This window comes from Doryrhamphus excisus, chromosome 11, assembly GCF_030265055.1.
Source record: "Doryrhamphus excisus isolate RoL2022-K1 chromosome 11, RoL_Dexc_1.0, whole genome shotgun sequence".
NCBI lineage: Eukaryota > Metazoa > Chordata > Actinopteri > Syngnathiformes > Syngnathidae > Doryrhamphus > Doryrhamphus excisus.
Window position 1 is genome coordinate 18,996,903 of NC_080476.1, and position 25,762 is coordinate 19,022,664.

The 25,762-nt window shown below is 39.8% G+C and overlaps 1 protein-coding gene across 2 annotated transcripts in view; it reads right to left on the reverse strand.

The window, feature by feature from the left end:
- Positions 1–25,762, reverse strand: part of srgap1a (SLIT-ROBO Rho GTPase activating protein 1a) — a 69,186-nt gene that overhangs the window by 4,111 nt on the left and 39,313 nt on the right. The window contains exons 6-20 of one of the 2 annotated variants that reach the window (XM_058087573.1): positions 23,473–23,601; positions 23,177–23,398; positions 22,973–23,074; positions 22,679–22,876; positions 20,398–20,482; positions 20,243–20,270; positions 18,188–18,221; positions 16,039–16,099; positions 14,334–14,411; positions 14,080–14,214; positions 12,904–13,009; positions 12,578–12,802; positions 7,763–7,842; positions 4,915–5,095; positions 2,578–2,715 (exon numbers count right to left, since the gene is read on the reverse strand). In XM_058087573.1, the coding sequence (XP_057943556.1) occupies positions 2,578–2,715; positions 4,915–5,095; positions 7,763–7,842; positions 12,578–12,802; positions 12,904–13,009; positions 14,080–14,214; positions 14,334–14,411; positions 16,039–16,099; positions 18,188–18,221; positions 20,243–20,270; positions 20,398–20,482; positions 22,679–22,876; positions 22,973–23,074; positions 23,177–23,398; positions 23,473–23,601 (1,802 nt within the window). Of the gene's footprint in view, positions 1–2,577; positions 2,716–4,914; positions 5,096–7,762; positions 7,843–12,577; positions 12,803–12,903; positions 13,010–14,079; positions 14,215–14,333; positions 14,412–16,038; positions 16,100–18,187; positions 18,222–18,564; positions 18,671–20,242; positions 20,271–20,397; positions 20,483–22,678; positions 22,877–22,972; positions 23,075–23,176; positions 23,399–23,472; positions 23,602–25,762 lie in introns of both variants that reach the window. The other variant, XM_058087572.1, reaches the window with a different exon arrangement.

Below are 25,762 nucleotides of genomic sequence, written 5' to 3' on the forward strand. Positions count from 1 at the left end.
TGGGCTCATCCTTTAGGGAAAATACTTCTGATTTGCTGGAATATGGCATGACTACAATAACCCTTATTTTAACCCCTTAACAGCAGGGGTCTCAAACATGCGGCCCGCGGGCCAAATGTGGCCCACAGGACACTACTTTGAGGCCCCCGCCTTGATATGAAAGTTTAATGTTAGTGCGGCCCCGGCGCAAGTTTGATATGGATGCTGTATGGCAGGGGTCTCAAACACGCGGCCCGCGGGCCAAATGTGGCCCGCAGGACACTACTTTGAGGCCCCCCACCTTGATATGAAAGTTTAATGTTAGTGCGGCCCGCGCAAGTTTGATATGGATGCTGTATGGCAGGGGTCTCAAACACGCGGCCCGCGGGCCAAATGTGGCCCGCAGGACACTACTTTGAGGCCCCCCACCTTGATATGAAAGTTTAATGTTAGTGCGGCCCGCGCAAGTTTGATATGGATGCTGTATGGCAGGGGTCTCAAACATGCGGCCCGCGGGCCAAATGTGGCCCGCAGGACACTACTTTGAGGCCCCCGCCTTGACATGAAAGTTTAATGTTAGTGCGGCCCACGCAAGTTTGATATGGATGCTGTATGGCAGGGGTCTCAAACACGCGGCCCGCGGGCCAAATGTGACCCGCAGGACACTAGTTTGAGGCCCCCGCCTTGATATGAAAGTTTAATGTTAGTGCGGCCCACGCAAGTTTGATATGGATGCTGTATGGTATCATGTACCCAGAAAAAATTATTACGTTTGATTAATGTTCATGTTAAAGGTTAAATAACTGTTAATAGTTATCCTCCCTATCCGTGTGGAAGTGGTAAGTTTTTGGCGATTTAAGTTGAAAGGAAATAACTTGAAGGCTACCGTTTAGGTCGTTAGCTCTCTAGTTTGCGAGTTAGCATGTGTCTCAAGACCCTGCAGTTGCGCAATATGTTGGAAATAGAAAAAGTATAAATGTGATTATAGTCGTGTTTTGTCATGTCTACAGGTCTCTAATAATGCTAATAATAATAATAATAATAATAATAATAATAATCTGAAAAAAATATGTGATTTCTTAAGTTTTTATTATTTGCTGTTTTATTATTATTATTATAATTATTTATTTATTACTGATTGATTGATTTTCTTTATTCTTGATTTGTTTATTTTTCATCTTATTTTGTGTAGATTAATCGCAATTAAAATAGCGGATGTTCCTCCATGGCGCAGAGCTGGATGGAGAGAAAAACAACTGTAGTAACTATTGGTAGCTGCAGGGGGCGTAGTCTGCTTGAACATGTTACACTGGAGTCAGGAGTACTGCCACTAAGCCTCATCACCACCAGCTCAGGCAATATTTATTATGACTACTAATAAAATAATAATAATAATAATGTACATCTTAAATATATCTAAATATGCAAGACTGGGATAGTGAATATTCTAGAAAAGGTAAAAAGGCTCAACGGCAAATGTGAAGCGGAGGCAGTGTGGTTAGGGAATGTGTGTGTGTAACACGTTTCAAGGTCACCAAATGGAGCAATGAGGAAGTAGAAGAGCAGCGGAGACCAAATACACGCACGTGACTAACTCCTGCTGACAAAAATACTGCATGTGCTGCACCATTAGCAATAGGAATTGTCTTTTTTTTGGGTGGGGGGGGGTATCAAACCCACTTAAAGACAAACTTAAAGAGGAAGGTCTTGATCTCGTTGCCACATTGTGTTTTTTAGTAACCTTCCTGTTTTGCCATGAGTTATTCCTTGAATTCAATAAAGAATATGAGAAACATTATTGAATTCAAGAAACAACTCATGGCAAAATATGAAGGTGGTGTTAAAGAGGAAGGTCTTGATCTCGTTGCCACATTGTGTTTTTTAGTAACCTTGCTGTTTTGCCATGAGTTATTCCTTGAATTCAATAAAGAAGGTAAGAAACATTATTGAATTCGAGAAACAACTCATGGCAAAATATGAAGGTGGTGTTAAAGAGGAAGGTCTTGATCTCGTTGCCACATTGTGTTTTTTAGTAACCTTCCTGTTTTGCCATGAGTTATTCCTTGAATTCAATAAAGAAGGTGAGAAACATTATTGAATTCGAGAAACAACTCATGGCAAAACAGGAAGGTGTTATTAAAGTCTTGATACCGCTGCCACATTGTGTTTTTTGGTAACCTTCCTGTTTTGTCATGAGTTATTCCTTGAATTCCATAAAGAATATGAGAAACATTATTGAATTCAAGAAACAACTCATGGCAAAATATGAAGGTGGGGTTAAAGAGGAAGGTGTTGATCTCGTTGCCACATTGTGTTTTTTGGTAACCTTCCTGTTTTGCCATGAGCTATTCCTTGAATTCAATAAAGAATATGAGAAACATTATTGAATTCAAGAAACAACTCATGGCAAAATATGAAGGTGGTGTTAAAGAGGAAGGTCTTGATCTCGCTGCCACATTGTGTTTTTTGGCATCCTTCCTGTTTTGCCATGAGTTATTCCACATTGGCGTTATGGTTGCCCACACAAGGTATTGTATTGTTCAATTTAAGATATATGTAGTATCCGGTGGAACATTCGTCCACACGTATGGTACCAACCTGGTGATGAAGGCCTCAGAGATCCTGGCGTCAGGCATCGAACTGATGTCTTTTCCCGAGCATTTCTCCTCTCCGGCATGGCCGCTGCCGGCCTCGCTGTCGGCCTTCTGACTCAGAGTGTCTGAGAAGTTGTCATCTCTGAGACACCAGACATTGACACAGAAAAAGACGAGGAGGTGATGAACGGATTGGTTATTTCTGTGCTTTTCAGTCTTCGGAATATCGGAATATAGTTGCTGGCTCGCAAGTTAAACGAGAGCAAGGTCAAGTCCTGATTGAAAACAGCATTTATAAAGCGTTCATTAGATGGAAGCGTTGAAATGGTCTCGGTGACGCACGCTTTATTACGAGCTCTTTTATGGGATTATGTGAAGATGCTGCACTCGTGCTTCTTCCTGCTTTAAGAGAGCAGGATGTGACGGGCTCTACCCGGACACGGCAGTAAATCCTACTGCTCTTTTCATTAAGCAAGACTACGTCAGCGCTGCCCCCCCCCTCCTGCTGATTTACGAATAGAGGCACAAGAGAGACAGGACATGAGCGCAGCAAGAAGTCCAAATGGCCATTTTGTGGGCATTCGGAGTGAATATGCTTCTATGCTAACCAGACTGAATCAATTCACCAGGCAGCTTGGTGATCTGGGAGTATCACATGGCTAAAGAGGGACCGACCACAATCTAATGAGAGCATGAACGATTCTACCTCTAGATTCTACCAACAATCTTGTTATTATTAATTATTATTGTTATTAAAGCACCGCGGTACGTGACTGCAAAGTAGAACCACAAATGAATATTTTGGAATTTTGTCTCTCCAAAATTTTTTACTTCTACCTTCATTGACGACGTCATTCCTGACGTCACTGTTCCCAAAAAACACAATGTGGCAGCGAGATCAAGACCTTCCTCTTTAATAATACCACCTTCCTGTTTTGCCATGAGTTATTCCTTGAATTCAATAAAGAACATGAGAAACATTATTGAATTCAAGAAACAACTCATGGCAAAACAGGAAGGTGAGAAACATTATTGAATTCAAGAAACTACTTCCTGTTTTTCCATGAGTTATTCCTTGAATTCAATAAAGAAGGTGAGAAACTATTGAATTCAAGAAACAACTTCCTGTTTTGCCATGAGTTGTTTCTTGAATTCAATAATGTTTCTCACCTTCCTGATTGAATTCAAGGAATAACTCATGGCAAAACAGGAAGTAGTTTCTTGAATTCAATAATGTTTCTCACCTTCCTGTTTTGCCATGAGTTACTCCTTGAATTCAATAAAGAAAGTGAGAAACTATTGAATTCAAGAAACAACATCCTGTTTTGCCATGAGTTGTGTTAAAGAGGATGTCGCTGCCACATTCTTGTTTTGCCACGAGTTATTCCTTAAATTCAATAAGGAAGGTGAGAAACATTATTGAATTCAAGAAACAACTCATGGCAAAACAGGAAGTTGTTTCTTGAATTCAATAGTTTCTCACCTTCTTTATTGAATTCAAGGAATAACTCATGTCAAAACAGGAAGTTGTTTCTTGAATTCAATAATGTTTCTCACCTTCTTTATTGAATTCAAAGAATAACTCATGGCAAAACAGGAAGGTGGTGTTAAAGAAGAAGGTCTTGATCTCGCTGCCACATTGTGTTTTTTTGGTAACCTTCCTGTTTTGCCATGAGTTATTCCTTGAATTCAATAATGTTTCTCACCTTCTTTATTGAATTCAAGGAATAACTCATGGCAAAACAGGAAGTTGTTTCTTGAATTCAATAATGTCTCTCACCTTCTTTATTGAATTCAAAGAATAACTCATGGCAAAACAGGAAGGTGGTATTAAAGTCTTGATCTCGCTGCCACATTGTGTTTTTTGGTAACCTTCCTGTTTTGCCATGAGTTATTCCTTCAATTCAATAAAGAAGGTGAGAAACATGACTGAATTCGAGAAACAACTCATGGCAAAACAGGAAGGTGGTATTAAAGTCTTGATCTCGCTGCCACATTGTGTTTTTTGGTAACCTTCCTGGTTTGCCATGAGTTATTCCTTGAATTCAATAAAGAAGTTGAGAAACATTATTGAATTCGAGAAACAACTCATGGCAAAACAGGAAGGTGGTATTAAAGAGGAAGGTCTTGATCTCGCCGCCACATTGTGTTTTTTGGTAACCTTCCTGTTTTGCCATGAGTCATTCCTTGAGTTCAATAAAGAAAGTAAGAAACATTATTGAATTGGAGAAACAACTCATGGCAAAACAGGAAGGTGGTATTAAAGAGGAAGGTCTTGTACAGTCCATCTCCATCATTCATGCTCTCATCAGGTTGCCGTCTGTGCACACAAGATACTCACATGTCTTGGACCACGATATACTGGTGTGGCACCAGGCCATCGATGCCGTTGTGCCGCCCCTCCCACCAGTCTTCCGACGCCCGCTGATACAGCAGCAGCGAGGCGCCCTTCTTGAAGGACAACTCCCTGGAAGAGCGCCCGACGTAATCAAACTTGGCGATGGCTTCAATCGGCTCGCCCTCTGTCGACATAAGCGTGTTAGACAGGTCAGGTGACATCCGGAAGACACCCATATCGTCACGTATGACGCGTGTCGGAAAGTTGGCGTTAGGTCTGATGCTCTGCTGCAGATGTTCGCACACGTGGATGCGAGTGTGACAGCTGGCGCACGTGGCGTTGAAGGGTGCCGACTGCGTGAGCCGGGTCGGTTATTTTAGCTCCAGCAACGCAGCCCGAGCCTGGAGGAAGTAACGCACACGCTATTTATAGACGCCGGCGAGAAGGGGCCGAGACTCGGGGGCATGACCGTGGGTGGACTATTAAATTGGGCTGATAACCGTACAGGCGGACCCCCGGGATCAACCCACGGGGGAAATAAACACAGACAATTAGCTTCCGTGGTAGTTTAGCATGCCGCTGGTAATTCAGTGTAATATTGTAATTGGACTCTTCAACCTCAGTTAGCGTGTTTTTTTTTGGTTAACATTAAAAAAAAAAAGTTATGCCTCGGTTTGAGTACACTTTCTGGTTAGCGTACAATATTGGTATGTCGTTAATACACTGCGCGGGTCCTTCCTTGTTCGCGTCCTAGTCACTAGATGAGGAAATGACAACCGGAAATCAGTTTCCTTACTTTGCTTGTCATATTTCCAAAAACATATTTTTATGGTTTTACATACATCAAATTATTATAAATGTATATGAATGATAATCATGAAACTAATAATAATAATAATATCGGAAGATACCAGTATAATCTACCCGTCTGATTTTATTGTGTACAGTGGAACCTCAGCATGTTTTTTGGTTAACATTCAAAAAAAAGTTATGCCTCAGTTTGAGTACATTTTCTGGTTAGTGACTGATGCTAACCAAGGTTCCACTCCAACATGATTTTATCCAAATTCCCATGTAATTCTTTAACTGAAACAAAGATTTATTTGCGTTTTGCCAAAAATGTTTACATTTTAAAAAAGCGGAAAGATGGCAAAAATACAGGTTTTATTTTTAAGATGTGTAGCAAAGCCTGTTCTTTGTTGAACTATCAACCATCAACACAGACAAATACCGGGACTCTGTCTGCTCACTCCTACCGCCGTTGGTCCAACGTGCGCTACAGCAACACGGGGCTAAAAATAGCATCTTTGTTCCTCCCTAACCCCCCCCCCCCCCACCCCCACATCTCACTTCAAGTCAGAAGTGGAGTCCCTGGACAGTTGCAGCCTTACCCAAGCACCGTTGATATGAAAGTTTAATGTTAGCGCGGCCCAGGCAAGTTTGATATGTTTGCTGTATGGTATCATGTACCCAGAAAAAAATATTACGTTTCATTAATGTTCATATTAAAGGTTAAATAACTGTTAATAGGTATCCTCCCTATCCGTGTGGAAGTGGTAAGTTTTTGGCGATTTAAGTTGAAAGGAAATAACTCGAAGGCTACCGTTTAGGTCGCTAGCGGTCTAGTTTGCGAGTTAGCATGTGTCTCAAGATCGTGCAGTTGCGCAATATGTTGTAAAAAAAAAAAAAATAATAGTATAAATGTGACTATAGTCGTGTTTTGTCATGTCTACAGGGCTCTAATAATGCTTTGTTCATTTTAATGTGAAAAAAATAATTTGTCTACCCACCAACTATATGTGGTTTCTTAAGTTTTTATTATTTGCCGTTTTATTATTATTATTATTATTATATTTATTTATTACTGATTGATTGATTTTATTCTTGATTTGTTTATTTATTTTTCATCTTAATAAAAATATTATTATTAAATTATTAATAAATTATTATTATATTATATCAATAAATATATATTATATATTTTTTTTATTAAATTATTAATAAAAAACAGAAAAATAAAAATTAAGATATTTGAGAACAGTGGAATGTTTTATCAGAGCTTTTATTGTGGAAAATTGGAACCAAAGCAAAATTTTTAAATTTTTTACAAATTACAGAAATGCTAAAAAAAAATTCCAAAAGAATTCCAAAATGGGACCCTAAGCTTAACGACATATGGTTTCTTAATTTTTTATTATTTGCCGTTTTATTGTTATTATTATTATTATATTTATTTATTACTGATTGATTGATTTTATTCTTGATTTGTTTATTTATTTTTCATCTTAATAAAAAAATACAAAAATATTATTATTAAATTATTAATAAATTATTATTATATTAAATAAATAATTATATTATATTATTTTTTTTATTAAATTATTAATAAAAAATAGAAAAATAAAAATTAAGATATTTGAGAACAGTAGAATGTTTTATCAGAGCTTTTATTGTGGAAAATTGGAACCAAAGCGAAATTTTTAAAATTTTTACAAATTATAGAAATGCTAAAAAAAAATTCCAAAAGAATTCCAAAATGGGACCCTAAGCTTAACGACATATGGTTTCTCTTCTCTAGTCGTTCCTGACCCAACGGAGACTAAAGCAATGTTGAGGCGTTCCGAGGAAGCTGAAACGTTGGAATGCTAACACCCGGTACCCCGGCTCTACATGGTCACTGCATTTAAGGCGGGATTAGCTGCGGTGAGCTGGGTTTAACCCCGAGGAAGGTACACGTGACCTGCATGTTTCATTTAACCCAGTACCTATTACTATATTATTATAGTATTAATATACTATTAATATCTATAATAATAATAATGGCTGCAATATACTGCATGTCTTTACTCACCATCCTCACTGGTGTGCGTCTCTGCTCCCCCCTCGTTGTCAACTTCCTCCAGGGCTCCATGCTCACTGTAGGGACTCTCACTAAGGGAGGGGGGGGGACACAAGCGAACAAACTCTTAGAATGTATAATATGAGGATTAGCCCCCCCCCCCCATTATCTGTGGTTTGGCCTCCTTTTACTACATGGTGTCCGTCTGACATCATGGGAGAGGTGGCAAACGTATCTCTGTGGAATAGATTCCCCCCTAACTGTCGGGGCCGGGGCCCCCGCCCCCGCCCCCACAATAGCAGCATGCCCCCGCCTGCCGCCTTTTTTACAAGACGCCAAGAGGAGAAATCTGCTGAAAGTGTGCATTCGTGACCGAGATGCTTCATGAGCTCCAATCCGGGCCGGGCGGGGCGGAGCGGTTGGGGGGTGCGGGGACCCGAGAGCAGGGGACACGCGTGAGTACAAGGTATGACCACCTCATCGCGCCCCCTGCATCCAGTCATCGTTTCACGCCCTTCCCCCCGGTTTGCTATGTGGGTCTACTTAGCGCGCCCGCAAGGCATGCAGGTGAAGGTTTAACTGCAAGCCTTTAGATAATTGATTCTTTTTGTGGACAGAGGGTGTCCAATGTGTGGCCCCGGGTGGCATTTGCAGCCCGCAGCTGTTCTTTATTGCCTCCATTAAAAAAATAATACAAGTTGTAATTTAAGGCCCTTTAAGGCTGGCCCTTTAATGCTGGCCCTTTAAGGCCGGAGCTTTAAGGCCGGCCCTTTAAGGCCAGCCCTTTAAGGCGGGCCCTTTAAGGCCGGCCCTTTAAGGATGGAGCTTTCAGGATGGCGCTTTCAGGATGGCGCTTTAAGGCGGGCCCTTTAAGGATGGAGCTTTAAGGCCGGCCCTTTAAGGCGGGCCCTTTAAGGATGGAGCTTTAAGGATGGCGCTTTAAGGCCAGCCCTTTAAGGATGGAGCCCTTTAAGGATGGCGCTTTAAGGCCGGCCCTTTAAGGATGGAGCCCTTTAAGGATGGCGCTTTAAGGCCGGCCCTTTAAGGATGGAGCCCTTTAAGGATGGCGCTTTAAGGCCGGCCCTTTAAGGATGGAGCTTTAAGGCCGGCCCTTTAAGGATGGAGCCCTTTAAGGATGGCGCTTTAAGGCCGGCCCTTTAAGGATGGAGCTTTAAGGCCGGCCCTTTAAGGATGGCGCTTTAAGGATGGCGCTTTAAGGCCGGCCCTTTAAGGATGGAGCTTTAAGGATGGCCCTTTAAAGCCGGCCCTTTAAGGCTGGCCCTTTAAAAATCAGCTTACAGAAAAAGTTATGAAAATAAACTCATAAAAAATGATAAGAAAGTTAAAATAGTGGCAATAATTTTACTAAAATACCCAGCATAATAAACTGTCCAAAAATATTGCAATTTTACTACAATAAACTCATAATATCATAAGGAAATTTATATAATTTAGTAGCATAAAGTGGAAATATTTGAAGAAAAAAGTATTTTTTTTTTTAGAATAAAGTCATAAAAAATGATATGAAGAAAGTTAAAATAGTGGAAATAATTTTACTAAAATACCCAGCATAATAACTGTCCAAAAATATTGCAATTTTACTACAATAAACTCATAATATCATAAGGAAAATTATATAATTTAGTAGCATAAAGTGGAAATATTTGAAGAAAAAAGTATTTTTATTTTTAGAATAAAGTCATAAAAATGATATGAAGAAAGTTAAAATAGTGGTAGTAATTTTACTAAAATACCTAGTGTAATAAACTATCCAAAAAGATTGCAATTTTACTACAATAAACTCATAATATTATAAGGAAAATTATATAATTTAGTAGCATAAAGTGGAAATATTTGGAGAAAAAAGTATGTTTTTTTTTAAATAAAGTCATAAAAAATGATATGAAGAAAGTTAAAATAGTGGTAGTAATTTTACTAATATACCTAGTGTAATAAACTATCCAAAAATATTGCAATTTTACTAGAATAAACTCATAATATTATAAGGAAAATTATATAATTTAGTAGCATAAAGTGGAAATATTTGAAGAAAAAAGTATTTTTATTTTTAGAATAAAGTCATAAAAATGATATGAAGAAAGTTAAAATAGTGGTAGTAATTTTACTAAAATACCTAGTGTAATAAACTATCCAAAAAGATTGCAATTTTACTACAATAAACTCATAATATTATAAGGAAAATTATATAATTTAGTAGCATAAAGTGGAAATATTTGGAGAAAAAAGTATGTTTTTTTTAAATAAAGTCATAAAAAATGATATGAAGAAAGTTAAAATAGTGGTAGTAATTTTACTAATATACCTAGTGTAATAAACTATCCAAAAAGATTGCAATTTTACTACAATAAACTCATAATATTATAAGGAAAATTATATAATTTAGTAGCATAAAGTGGAAATATTTGGAGAAAAAAGTATGTTTTTTTTAAAATAAAGTCATAAAAAATGATATGAAGAAAGTTAAAATAGTGGTAGTAATTTTACTAAAATACCTAGTGTAATAAACTATCCAAAAAGATTGCAATTTTACTACAATAAACTCATAATATTATAAGGAAAATTATATAATTTAGTAGCATAAAGTGGAAATATTTGGAGAAAAAAGTATGTTTTTTTTTAAATAAAGTCATAAAAAATGATATGAAGAAAGTTAAAATAGTGGTAGTAATTTTACTAATATACCTAGTGTAATAAACTATCCAAAAAGATTGCAATTTTACTACAATAAACTCATAATATTATAAGGAAAATTATATAATTTAGTAGCATAAAGTGGAAATATTTGGAGAAAAAAGTATGTTTTTTTTAAAATAAAGTCATAAAAAATGATATGAAGAAAGTTAAAATAGTGGTAGTAATTTTACTAATATACCTAGTGTAATAAACTATCCAAAAATATTGCAATTTTACTAGAATAAACTCATAATATTATAAGGAAAATTATATAATTTAGTAGCATAAAGTGGAAATATTTGAAGAAAAAAGTATTTTTATTTTTAGAATAAAGTCATAAAAATGATATGAAGAAAGTTAAAATAGTGGTAGTAATTTTACTAAAATACCTAGTGTAATAAACTATCCAAAAAGATTGCAATTTTACTACAATAAACTCATAATATTATAAGGAAAATTATATAATTTAGTAGCATAAAGTGGAAATATTTGGAGAAAAAAGTATGTTTTTTTTTAAATAAAGTCATAAAAAATGATATGAAGAAAGTTAAAATAGTGGTAGTAATTTTACTAATATACCTAGTGTAATAAACTATCCAAAAATATTGCAATTTTACTAGAATAAACTCATAATATTATAAGGAAAATTATATAATTTAGTAGCATAAAGTGGAAATATTTGAAGAAAAAAGTATTTTTATTTTTAGAATAAAGTCATAAAAATGATATGAAGAAAGTTAAAATAGTGGTAGTAATTTTACTAAAATACCTAGTGTAATAAACTATCCAAAAAGATTGCAATTTTACTACAATAAACTCATAATATTATAAGGAAAATTATATAATTTAGTAGCATAAAGTGGAAATATTTGGAGAAAAAAGTATGTTTTTTTTTAAATAAAGTCATAAAAAATTATATGAATAAAGTCCAAATAGTGGTAGTAATTTTACTAAAATACCCAGCATAATAAACTGTCCAAAAATATTGCAATTTTACTAGAATAAACTCATAATATTATAAGGAAAATTATATAATTTAGTAGCATAAAGTGGAAATATATGAAGAAAAAAGTATGTTTTTTTTTAGAATAAAGTCATAAAAAATGATATAAAGAAAATTGAAATAGTGGTAGTAATTTTACTAAAATACCCAGCGTAATAAACGGTCAAAAAATATTGCAATTTTACTACAATAAACTCATAATATTATAAGGAAAATTATATAATTTAGTAGCATAAAGTGGAAATATTTGAAGAAAAAAGTATTTTTATTTTGAGAATAAAGTCATAAAAAATGATATGAAGAAAGTTAAAATAGTGGTAGTAATTTTACTAAAATACCCAGCATAATAACTGTCCAAAAATATTGCAATTTTACTACAATAAACTCATAATATTATAAGGAAAATTATATAATTTAGTAGCATAAAGTGGAAATATTTGAAGAAAAAAGTATTTTTTTTTAGAATAAAGTCATAAAAAATGATATGAAGAAAGTTAAAATAGTGGAAATAATTTTACTAAAATACCCAGCATAATAACTGTCCAAAAATATTGCAATTTTACTACAATAAACTCATAATATCATAAAGAAAATTATATAATTTAGTAGCATAAAGTGGAAATATTTGAAGAAAAAAGTATTTTTATTTTGAGAATAAAGTCGTAAAAAATGATATGAAGAAAGTTAAAATAGTGGTAGTAATTTTACTAAAATACCCAGCATAATAAACTGTCCAAAAATATTGCAATTTTAGTAGAATAAACTCATAATATTATAAGGAAAATTATATAATTTAGTAGCATAAAGTGTAAATATTTGAAGAAAAAAGTATGTTTTTTTTTAAATAAAGTCATAAAAAATGATATGAAGAAAGTTAAAATAGTGGTAGTAATTTTACTAATATACCTAGTGTAATAAACTATCCAAAAAGATTGCAATTTTACTACAATAAACTCAAAATATCATAAGGAAAATTATATAATTTAGTAGCATAAAGTGGAAATATTTGAAGAAAAAATTATGTTTTTTTAAATGTTATATTATTAAAAAGAAAAACTAAAAATTACGTTTTGATAATTAAATTAATAAATTAATAAATTCATTTCAAAAAGATAAACGATAGACTTTACCAATAGTCTCCTCCCGCCATGCACTTTTCATAGACGGGCCCATCCAGCTCTTTGGCGTCAGGGAAGATGGTCTCCTGGTGGATGATGATGGTCTTGATGATCTCGTTGACGTGGGCCTGACAGGAGACCTGGTCCTGACTCTCCGGCGTGGGCATGAGTGTGGGGCCAAAGCAAATGGCCAAGTTGTACGGGTCCATCATGTTCTCGTCGCTGTACTGCGACAGGCTGGGAAGAACACGTGAAAAAGGATAACAGGTTATTTGAATGGGAACGTTTACAAACTGGTGCTAATGCTAACTAATGCTAACTAATGCTAATCAACTTACTGGTTGAGGAATGCAAAGAGGTAGCGCATCACGACGAGGACTGATCTGGGAATGGTCAGGAGGATCTTTCGGATGTACAAAGCTCTCTCGTAGAGGTTGTCCATTCCTAGAGGAACATGTGTGGAAGCACTTGAGAACCTCCACACCAGCGCCCGGTCCCCAGCCCCTGGTCCCTAGCACCCGGCCCCCAGTGCACGGTCCCCGGCCCCCAGTGCTCAGTCCCTAGCCCCCTGTCCACAGTGCTCAGTCCCGGTCCCCAGTGCCTGGGCAACAGCCCCTGGCCCCCAGCCCCCGGTCCCCAGCGCCCGGTCCCCGGCCCCCAGCGCCCGGCCCCCAGCGCCCGGCCCCCAGCGCCCGGTCCCCGGCCCCCAGCGCCCGGTCCCCGGCCCCCAGCGCCCGGTCCCCGGCCCCCAGCGCCCGGTCCCCGGCCCCCAGCGCCCGGTCCCTGGCCCCCAGCGCCTGGTCCCCAGCCCCCAGTGCTCAGTCCCTAGACCCCGGCCCCCAGTACTCGGTGCCCAGCCCCCAGTGCTCAGTCCCTAGCCCCCTGTCCACAGCCCCCGGCGCCCCGGTCCCCGACCCCCGGTCCCCAGCGCCCCGGTCCCCAGCGCCCAGTCCCCAGCCCCTGGTCCCCGGCCCCCAGTGCTCAGTCCCTAGACCCCGGCCCCCAGTGCTCAGTCCCTAGACCCCGGCCCCCAGTGCTCAGTCCCTAGCCCCCGGCCCCCAGTACTGCGTATTCCTCAATGAAAGACTGGAGTAGCTGCATTGCTGCTAGGAAACTCAACAAGAGGCCATGAATTGGAATCTTAGCTAAGGAATGTAAACAGGACAAGTGTGCTCAAGTACCCCCAGGAACACAGACGACCCACACCAACCCACACAGGTTTGATTGCCAAGCCACCCATGTAATATCCTGCAGGCTGAAAAAGACCACCCAGACAGTCACGAGGTAATAAAATGTCACCGACCACATCCTGGTCACATACAGACAGAACGTCAATGAAAAGGGGGGCCTCTACTGACTAAATGAAAACCCAGTCCTTTTGTACTTGGATTCTCCACAATGAAGCCGATGATGCGGTAGAAAAACCTAATGAATGCCTGCCTCACTCACGGTGCACCAAAACACAACAACATGGACTGAATGCAGAACACAGCACGGAAGACGGATGCTCTTACGGATGCAGGAGAGGAGGTCATTGAACCTCTCTTTTGGGAAAAGCGGGTTCTCCAGACCTCGGAAGTACAGTTTAAGAACCCCGGCCACCGAGTTGATGTCGTGGTTGCTCTCATCATCCGTCAGAGGGTCATTGCCTTTAACACAGAAGCAAGAACCAGGTCAAACGGACAGAGATTCCGGTGCTAATTAAAGGCATCGCATTCACATCACGTTTGGAAGTAAATTGGGACCGGATGGATCGGGTCTTGCGTACCTCTCTCGAATGAGTTCTTGATGTCATTGACTTCCAGCTGGGATCCAGACACTCGGAATATTCCCTGATGTTGGAGGCCTGCACAGACGCAACCAGTTTTTAAAGTCACATTTTCCTCAAAGTATCCCAGAATAGAACAGTCAGTCCTTCATCGTCATTGGAACAAATACTCCCGACGTTCCTAATCAAGGATTATTCCCATTAACATTGACTTTAAACTGGGATTAGGGTTTAAAGGCAGGGCAAGGTTGAACATGGAGAATAATTAGCCTGCAGTTAGGATAAACTTAGGCTAGATAAAAGCAGTTGTTTGCTAAATACAAGGATGATAAAATTAAATAAAATTAAATAAAATTAAATAAAATTTAAAACAAAAAAAATCTATAAAACTATATTAGGAAAGCAGAAAATTGAGTAATTTTATAATATATAATATATAATTATAATAATTGAGTAAGGAAATCAAACAATGCACAACGATGAGCCCATTCAAGAAACAATACAAGCAGTTGATGTTTGCCAAATACAAGGATGATAAAATTAAATAAAATTAAATAGAATTAAATAAAATTAAATAGAATTAAATAAAATTAAATAAAATTAAAATTAAATAAAATTTAAAAAATAAAAATTAAAACTAAAAAAATCTATAAAACTATATTAGGAAAGCAGAAAATGTACTCCTTGCTGACTTAATTGCCATATTTTCCACAGTATTCCTGTAATATAACGACTCAATTACGACTCAAATAGACAAAAAATAAAATAAAATAAAAAACTTAAAACACTTCTATGCTAGGACTACGTTATGCTAGCCATAGCATTTCAGTATGTGGAATCAAACTATGGAATGGATTGAGTAAGGAAATCGAACAATTCAAGAAACAATACAAGCAGTTGTTTGCTAAATACAAGAATGATAAAATTAAATAAAATTAAAATTGAATAAAATTAAAAAATAAAAATTAAAACAAAAAAAATCTATAAAACTATATTAGGAAAGCATAAAATGTATTCCTTGCTGACTTAATTGCCATATTTTCCACAGTATTCCCGTAATATAACGACTCAATTACGACTCAAATAGACAAAAAATAAAATAAAATAAAAAAAAACTTGAAACACTTGCTACACATGCTAGGACTACGTTATGCTAGCCATAGCATTTCAGTATGTGGAATCAAACTATGGAATGGATTGAGTAAGGAAATCAAAAAAATAAAATAAAATAAAATAAAATAAAATAAAATTAAATAAAATTAAATAGAATTAAATAAAATTAAATGAAATTTAATTAAATTAAAATTAAATGAAATTAAAAAAATAAAAATTAAAACAAAAAAAAAATCTATAAAACTATATTAAGAAAGCAGGAAGTGAACAAATGTAACAGTTACTGATTGTAAAAGTACCAGATGGAGGGGTAGGATTTAATAAGCTTTGCTTCTTCCTACTCCTTTTGGACATATGGAACTGGTAACTGATTATGGGAAATTAAACCATTACCATTGCCAATATTTCAATATATAAACACACTTATGATATATTTATTATGCATTGTTTTCCCCATAATATGTCATTTATATTTTGCAAAAATTACTGCAGTTTTGTTTTTCTTGTTAAACTCTGTTTTTAGAATGCGTGTAAGGGGGGTTGAGTGCCACCCTTTGAACACCCCCCGGTTTAGATGTAGATGTATACTCACCGTACAGGTTTATGTAGCGAACGCAGCTTTCAACCACACGAGGAATCGCTTGGCCCGAGTCCTTTAGACGGAAAGGAGATAAAGTGTAACTATTCAATTTAGCTAATCAGTCGCTGACTACTTCCTGTTTGTGTTTTAACATTTGCGTTATGGGGTTCGTTAAGAAAAACTCAAAATAACCCCCCCCCCCAATTATCAACACAAACCCCTAAAAATGTTATTGCAAATGTGAAAACACAATTTCATAATAACAGGAAGGGATCAACTACACAAACATGCACATCTTAAGGAACTAGTGTGTTCAAGAGGGTTAGTTAGTGAGTTAGTTAGCGAGTTAGCTAGCATGCTGACTCATCCAGATTCGACACGATCAGCTGCAGTTAGCCTTCACTACCAGTACCTTGGTCTATGGAATACTGGGTTTAACTCCCAACAAGTCAGCATATGATGACTGGTACCAGGCGCTACTAAGTCATGTCTAAGTCGTGTATATATAAGTCTAATCACATCAAATGATCATTTATCATCGGGAATCCGTTCGATGACGATGCATTCGTTTACGGGTCTCGAGGGTCTTCACAGTCCGGTAGAGTCTGCCGATGCCGTGGCTGTCAAGTGTTGGGGTTGGAGCCGCTGATGCGGTGATCATTTCATACAGCGGGATTACGTCATTGTGGACTGGGGTTACGATGCGGGACCACCCTTATAAAGGTCTATGTTAGATGCTTCATTTAAGTCTCGGCCTAAACCGAGCATCAATTGGCTGTATTTGCCATGACAAGGCCGTGACGAGGTCGGGACAAGGCCATGACCAGGATGTGACAAGGCCATGACCAGGCCGTGACGCTGGAGGCCACTCCGAGCATCAGCTGGCTGTATTTGCCGTGACAAGGACGTGACAAGGCTGGCACCACCAGGCCAGGACTAGGCCGTGACAAGGCCGTGACCAGGCTGTGACAAGGCCGTGACCAGGATGTGACAAGGCCGTGACCAGGATGTGACAAGGCCGTGCTCAGGCCGTGATGCTGGAGGCCACTCCGAGCATCAACTGGCTGTATTTGCCGTGACAAGGCTGGCACCACCAGGCCGTGACCATGACGTGACCATGACGTGACCAGGTCGTGACCAGGATGTGACCTTGTCGTGACCAGGACGTGACCAGGACGTGACAAGGCCGTGAAAAAGACGTGAAAAGGACGTGACAAGGACGTGACCAGGTCTTGACCAGGTCTTGACCAGGACGTGATCAGGTCGGCACTAGGCCGTGACCAGGCCGGCACCAGGATGTGACCAGGACGTGACAAGGCCGGCACCAGGACGTGACCAGGCCGGCACCAGGACGTGACCAGGCCGGCACCAGGATGTGACCAGGCCGGCACCAGGACGTGACAAGGCCGTGACCAGGACGTGACAAGGCCGTGACAAGGCCAGCACCAGGACGTGACAAGGCCGTGACAAGGCCAGCACCAGGACGTGACAAGGCCGTGACAAGGCTGTGACAAGGCCGTGACAAGGCCGGCACCAGGACGTGACAAGGCTGTGACCAGGACGTGACCAGGACGTGACCAGGACGTGACAAGGCTGTGACCAGGACGTGACAAGGCTGTGACCAGGACGTGACCAGGACGTGACCAGGACGTGACCAGGACGTGACCAGGACGTGACCAGGACGTGACCAGGACGTGACAAGGCCGGCACCAGGACGTGACAAGGCCGGCACCAGGACGTGACAAGGCCGTGACAAGGCCGGCACCAGGACGTGACCAGGCCATGACCAGTTCTTGACAAGGCCGTGACAAGGCCATGACGCTAGACGCCACTCAGATTATTTTGTCCCGAGTTTTCTCCCAATCGACAGCCTCATAATGAAGATTATACACCGGAATGGCGAGTTTTCCACAAAAAATAATAAAATCATGTTAGGATTTTTTTAAATCTGCAAATATTAGTGATCTTCCTGGCTGTTATTGTGTCTTTACTGGGGGGGGGGGTAAAACAAATACGTGTTTTGATGGCGACAGGAAGTAGTATTTGACACAAACCCTAACCAAGGGCGAACATGACACAAACACACAAAAACACATTCAGCTTTGGCGAAAGCAGGCAAGCGGTTGGCGGCGGCGCCCTACGTTGCGTCGAGGCGTCTAACCTGGTGACGGGCGTGCGAGTTCCGTCGTCCGCGGCTACGGACGGGCGTTGCAAAGGAGACAGAAAGAAGCAAGACCCAAAGATTAGAACCACAGCAGGTGCTCACCAAACCGCAAAGAAGCGGACGCCATTTCCTCCGGCGGCGATTTAACGGGAATCGACCGAAACGACCATGTTAGCATTTTCCCGAAGCCCTTCTACTATCCCCACGCTAACGCTACACCTTGGGTGCAGACGGTTATTTAGCATGTTAACTGAAGCTTGCGGGGGTTTCGGGGGAGGGGGGGGTCCTGTGAAAATGGCCGGAAAGCTGGAGCAAGAGCGGGAAAAATAAGGAGGCGGGAGCAAATGTGGAATACCAATGCGGTCATCAAGTACCTTGATGTACGACTCCATATTCCCGTTAAATAACCGAACATTAAAAACAGAGCGGGGTCGAGCCCGGCGGGGGCCAGTGTGGGTTTTGAACACGCCGTTGGGGTGTCTAGGATACAAAAAGTACATTAGAAGAGAAGATGACTTGAGATGACTCAAGTTCGAGATCAATAATTCATAATTAATCTGATTAACTATCTGCTCAATCTGATTCCAGGACAGGGGGTCCTCGTGCTGGAACCAGTTCCGTTCTCAAATGTCTTTTTATTTACAAGTCATTTTGATTTTTTTATTTACTTTCTATAATTTCAGAACATATCTTTTAATGTATTTTTATTTTTTTTTAAATACTTTTAAGTAATTTTTATTTATTTGTATTATTTTTCTTTTATTCTTTCTTTTACTTTTAATTTTTTTTACACCTTAATTGAAGTTCATTTGTTTTCCTGTTTTCCTTTTATATTTATTTTATTTATTATTATTATTATTATTATTATTATTATTATTATTATTATTATTATTATTATTATTATTATTATTATTATTATTATTATTATTATTATTATTATTATTATTATTATTATATTATATTATTATTATATTACATTTATTCTTTCTTTTACTTTTAAATTTTTTTACACCTTAATTGAAGTTCATTTGTTTTCCTTTTATATTTATTTTATTTATTATTATTATTATTATTATTATTATTATTATTATTATTGTTATTATTATATTATATTTATATTATTATATTATTATTATATTTCATTTATTATTTCTTTTACTTTTAAATTTTTTTACACCTTAAATGAAGTTCATTTGTTTTCTTGTTTTCCTTTTATATTTATTTTATTTATTATTATTATTATTATAATATTATATTTCATTTATTTATTATATTATTTAAGTCAAACCAGGCAAATGTATTTTTTTTTTAATCAGCCATCTTTTGAAAAATCCATTGAATTCAACTTTCTTCATATTTTATTCCAATAATATTATAACTTTTTCCCAAACATAATTTTCCAAAAAATCATTAGTTTGTTTCTCATAATATTACAATTTTTTTTGCTTTAATATTTAAACTTATGCTACTAAAAAGACATTTTTCCTCTTAATATGATGGCCTATTTATTATTATTATTTAAGTCAAACCAGGCAAATGTATTTTTTTTTAAATCATAATTTTCCAAAAATTCATTTGTTTGTTTTTCATAATATTCCAACTTTTTTTTGCTTTAATATTTAAACTTATGCTACTGGCTATTGGCTATTATTATTATTATTTTTCTTCTTACGTTACCACTGTTTTCTCTTAATATTTTTGATTTATTCTCATAAAAAGACAGCTGCTAATTTTCAATTTTTTTCTTGTAATAATGACACTAAACATCCCATAATATTTGGACTTTATTCTCATTATTTATTTATTTTTTGCTTTATTTTTTAATATTTTTTTGTCTTTATTCTACTAAAATGAGGTTATTTTTCCAGATTATTGATGTGTGGCAGCACAAACGTTTTAATGCGAGAAGAGGTCTCACTCTGACCTTCAGTTTCCGTTCCAAACCAATTAAGGATACGGCGTTATGAAAGTGTGACTCCGATGCAGTAAAAGTATCAGTATCGGAGACTTAAGAGTAGGCGTGGCCTCCTCGGACTTGGGTGGGTGCTTTACCTTGTGGTCATGTAGTCGGCTCGGTGGCCTGCAGAGATAAAAACAGAATGAAGATGCTTGGTGATGATGTCTGTGAGGTCCTTGGAGAAACATGATGGTGTTCATCGTAGGAAGGAAATATCTAGCGGAGGGTCAGCAAGGGGAATCAAACGTACCTTCGCCAAGTGTCCTCTTCAGCAAATCATGTTTGGCCTGCAGTTTGGAGATCAGGTTGCTGCCCTCCAAGAACTCACGGAATTTCTGGAAAAACATTTGAGTGATTATTCATGGGCCCAATCATCATTTATTATTATCATCATCATCATCATTATTATTATTATTATTATTATCATCATCATTATTATTATTATTAAGACAACTAAGGGCAAAGTACACAGGAAGACTTTCTGAACTTTGATCAGAACTGAGAAGATGTTCATCTTCACAATGCAAGAAGAAAAGCAGTCAGGATTACATCCTGGGATTAGGATGGACTATCTTCACACTTACAGATGGGGGGGGGGGAGGAAGGAAAGAAGGAAGAAGAGAGGCAGGAAAGGAGGAAGAAGGGAACGAAGGAAGGAAGGGAGAGAAGGAGCAAGGAAGGACGGACATAAGGGGGGGAGGAAGGAATGGAGAGAGGGAGCAAGGTAGGACGGAGGGAAAGGAGGAAGGAAGGGAGCAAGGAAAGACGGACATAAGGGAGGGAGGAAGGAAGGGAGGAAACAAGGAAGGAAGGGAGGAAAGGAGAGAGTGAGCAAGGAAGGATGGACATAAGGGAAGGAGGGAGGGAGGAAGGAAGGAAGAAGAAAGGGAAGGAGGGATAGAAGGAAGGGAGAGAGGGGGCAAGGAAGGACAGACATAAGGGAGGAAGGGAGAGAGGGAGCAAGGAATGACGGACATAAGGGAGGGAGGAAGGAAGGGAGGAAGGGAGAGAGGGAACAAGGTAGAACGGAGGGAAAGAAGGAAGGAAAGGAGGAAGAAAGGAAGGGGGCAAGGGAGCAAGGAAGAACGGACATAAGGGCGGGAGGAAGGAAGGGAGAGAGGGAGCAAGGTAGGACGGAGGGAAAGAAGGAAGGGAGGAAAGGAGAGAGGGAGCAAGGAGGGATGGACATAAGGGAGGGAGGGAGGAAGGAAGGAAGGAAGGAAGGAAGAAGAAAGGGAAGGAGGGATAGAAGGAAGGGAGAGAGGGGGCAAGGAAGGACGGACATAAGGGAGGGAGGAAGGAAGGGAGGAGGGGAGAGAGGGAACAAGGTAGGATGGAGGGAAAGAAGGAAGGAAAGGAGAAAGGAAGGAAGGGAGCAAGGGACGGACATAAGGGAGGGAGGAAGGAAGGGAGAGAGGGAGCAAGGTAGGACGGAGGGAAAGAAGGAAGGGAGGAAAGAAGGAAGGAAGGGAGGAAAGGAGAGAAGGGAGCAAGGAAGGACGGACATAAGGGAGGGAGGGAGGGAGGGAGGAAGGAAGGGAGGAATGGAAGGAAGGGAGAGAGGGGGCAAGGAAGGACGGACATAAGGGAGGGAGGAAGGGAGAGAGGGAGCAAGGTAGGATGGAGGGAAAGAAGGAAGGGAGGAAAAAAGGAAGGAAGGAAGGGAGGAAAGGAGAGAGGGAGCAAGGAAGGATGGACATAAGGGAGGGAAGGAAGGAAGGAAGGAGGGAGGGAGGGAAGGAAGGAAGAAAGGAAGGGAGAGAGGGAGCAAGGAAGGATGGACATAAGGGAGGGAGCGAGGAAGGAGGGAGGGAGGGAAGGAAAGAAGGAAGGGAGAGAGGGAGCAAGGTCGGACAAAGGGAAAGAAAGAAGGAAGGAAGGGAGAGAGGGATCAAGGAAGGATGGACATAAGGAAGGGAGGAAGGAAGGGAGAGAGGGAGCAAGGAAGGATGGACATAAGGGAGGGAGGAAGGAACGGAGAGAGGGAGCAAGGAAGGATGGACATAAGGAAGGGAGGAAGGAAGGGAGAGAGGGAGCAAGGAAGGATGGATATAAGGGAGGGAGGAAGGAGGGAGGGAAGGAAGGAAGGAAGGAGGGAAGGAACGGAGAGAGGGAGCAAGGAAGGATAGACATAAGGGAGGGAGGGAGGGAGGGAAGGAAGGAAGGAAGGAGAGAGGGAACGAGGGAAGGAAGGAGGGAAGGAAGGAGAGAGGGAAGAAGGAAGGGAGGGACGGAAGGAAGGGAGAGAGGGGGCAAGGAAGGACAGACATAAGGGAGGGAGGGAGGGACAAAGGGAGGAAGGGAGAGAGGGAGCAAGGAAGGATGGACATAAGGGAGGGAGGGAGGGACAAAGGAAGGAGGGAGGAAGGGAGAGGGGCAAGGAAGGAAGGACATAAGTGAGGGAGGGAGGGAAGGAGGGAGGGACAAAGGAAGGAGGGAGGGAAGGAAGTAAGGAGGGAAGGAAGGAAGGAAGTAAGTAAGGAAGGAAGCTAATTTGTACGTGTCCAGGTTTCCTCCCCAAGTGGACCAACCATGAAGTAGAACTGTTCCGTCTCCTGTTGGTTGGCCCTCCTCTTGGCCAGGCTGGGTTTGCTGAGGTACGTCTCCGACACGGCGGACCGCACCGACTCCGTGGATCTGCTGTGGTGGAAGCACTCGGACACGTCGTAGTCCTCGATGGTCACCATGTCCTGGATGGTGGTGAGGGTGGCCTCCGAGGTCTTTTTCACCTGGGAACCAATCAGATGACGGGATTTGTCAGGGACACTCAAAAGTATTAGAAAGTAAGAAATCCGACTGGCAACCTGAAATCCGTCCAATCTTACCTCCTCGTTTTCGATCTTCAGAGTCGCGAGGCGAGACTGCAGCTGCTGGAACCTCAGTACGAGTTCCCCGTTCACGGGAGGCTGCACCGAAATCTGACACACCTGAGAAAAATCCACGGAATCCACAGAAAATCACCACTCCCCATTTCCCCCAAGTAACATATTCCATTCCCGACTCATGAACGACTCTACGACTCATTTCACCTCATCTCCCATGTGAGACTGGAACTCGAACTTTGCAGGCGGGCAGAACGCGGTCGGGAACATCTCCATGAAGCGTTGTCTGTCGCTTCGTGGGTCCAGGCTGTCCACGGCGTTTTCGATGATGTCGAGACCTTCGTGGCGAGACGTCTCCAGGTTGTATTCGGCCGACAGGTACGTCCGTAAGGCTCGGTTCAAACTGGCGTGGTACCCTAAATCACAGCACTACACGGAAACCGCAACAACTGTTCGTTATGGACTGCTCGTTATCTCAGGGGGGGGCGTGGCTTCACTCTTACGTCGATGAGATCGGACAAGTCGTGGATGTAGTACTTGAAGACAGACGAGTTGGTCGCTTCCAGGGTGAGGAGGTACTCGTTCCGCGCTTTGATGGACTTCATCTTGTTCTCCGAGTACTTAGCTTGTCGCTAATGAGAGAAGTGGAAGGGAGGACGTCAGAGCTTCTGAACGATTCAACGAGTCAGGATTCGGTCTCGTTCGCAAGACGATGGGTCGCATAGCTGACAGCTAAATCATCTACTCATCGTCTACTCATCATCATCATCTACTCATCATCATCATCATCTACTCATCATCATCAACTCATCATCATCATCATCATCATCAACTCATCATCATCATCATCATCATCTACTCATCATCATCATCATCATCATCATCTACATCATCATCATCATCATCATCTACTCATCATCATCATCATCATCATCATCTACTCATCATCATCATCATCATCATCTACTCATCATCATCATCATCATCATCTACTCATCATCATCTACTCATCATCATCTACTCATCATCATCTACTCATCATCATCTACTCATCATCATCTACTCATCATCATCATCATCATCATCTACTCATCATCATCTACTCATCATCATCATCATCATCATCATCATCATCTACTCATCATCATCATCTACTCATCGTCATCATCTACTCATCGTCATCATCGTCATCTACTCATCGTCATCTACTCATCGTCATCTACTCATCGTCATCTACTCATCGTCATCTACTCATCGTCATCTACTCATCGTCATCTACTCATCATCATCTACTCATCATCATCTACTCATCATCATCATCTACTCATCATCATCATCTACTCATCATCATCATCTACTCATCGTCATCTACTCATCGTCATCTACTCATCGTCATCTACTCATCGTCATCTACTCATCATCATCTACTCATCATCATCTACTCATCATCATCTACTCATCATCATCTCATCTACTCATCGTCATCATCATCATCTACTCATCATCATCGTCATCTACTCATCGTCATCTACTCATCGTCATCTACTCATCGTCATCTACTCATCGTCATCTACTCATCGTCATCTACTCATCGTCATCTACTCATCATCATCTACTCATCATCATCTACTCATCATCATCTACTCATCATCATCTACTCATCATCATCTACTCATCATCATCTACTCATCATCATCATCTACTCATCATCATCATCTACTCATCGTCATCTACTCATCGTCATCTACTCATCGTCATCTACTCATCGTCATCTACTCATCGTCATCTACTCATCGTCATCTACTCATCATCATCTACTCATCATCATCTACTCATCATCATCTACTCATCATCATCTACTCATCATCATCTACTCATCATCATCTACTCATCATCATCGTCATCTACTCATCGTCATCTACTCATCGTCATCTACTCATCGTCATCTACTCATCATCATCTACTCATCATCATCTACTCATCATCATCTACTCATCATCATCTACTCATCATCATCATCTACTCATCATCATCATCTACTCATCATCATCATCTACTCATCATCATCATCTACTCATCGTCATCTACTCATCGTCATCTACTCATCGTCATCTACTCATCGTCATCTACTCATCATCATCTACTCATCGTCATCTACTCATCATCATCTACTCATCATCATCTACTCATCATCATCATCTACTCATCATCATCTACTCATCATCATCTACTCATCATCATCATCTACTCATCATCATCATCTACTCATCATCATCTACTCATCATCATCTACTCATCATCATCTACTCATCATCATCTACTCATCATCATCATCTACTCATCATCATCTACTCATCATCATCATCTACTCATCATCATCTACTCATCATCATCATCTACTCATCATCATCTACTCATCATCATCATCTACTCATCATCATCATCTACTCATCATCATCTACTCATCGTCATCTACTCATCGTCATCTACTCATCATCATCTACTCATCATCATCATCTACTCATCGTCATCTACTCATCGTCATCTACTCATCGTCATCTACTCATCGTCATCATCTACTCATCATCATCTACTCATCATCATCTACTCATCATCATCATCTACTCATCATCATCATCTACTCATCATCATCTACTCATCATCATCTACTCATCATCATCTACTCATCATCATCATCTACTCATCGTCATCTACTCATCATCATCTACTCATCATCATCTACTCATCATCATCATCTACTCATCATCATCTACTCATCATCATCATCTACTC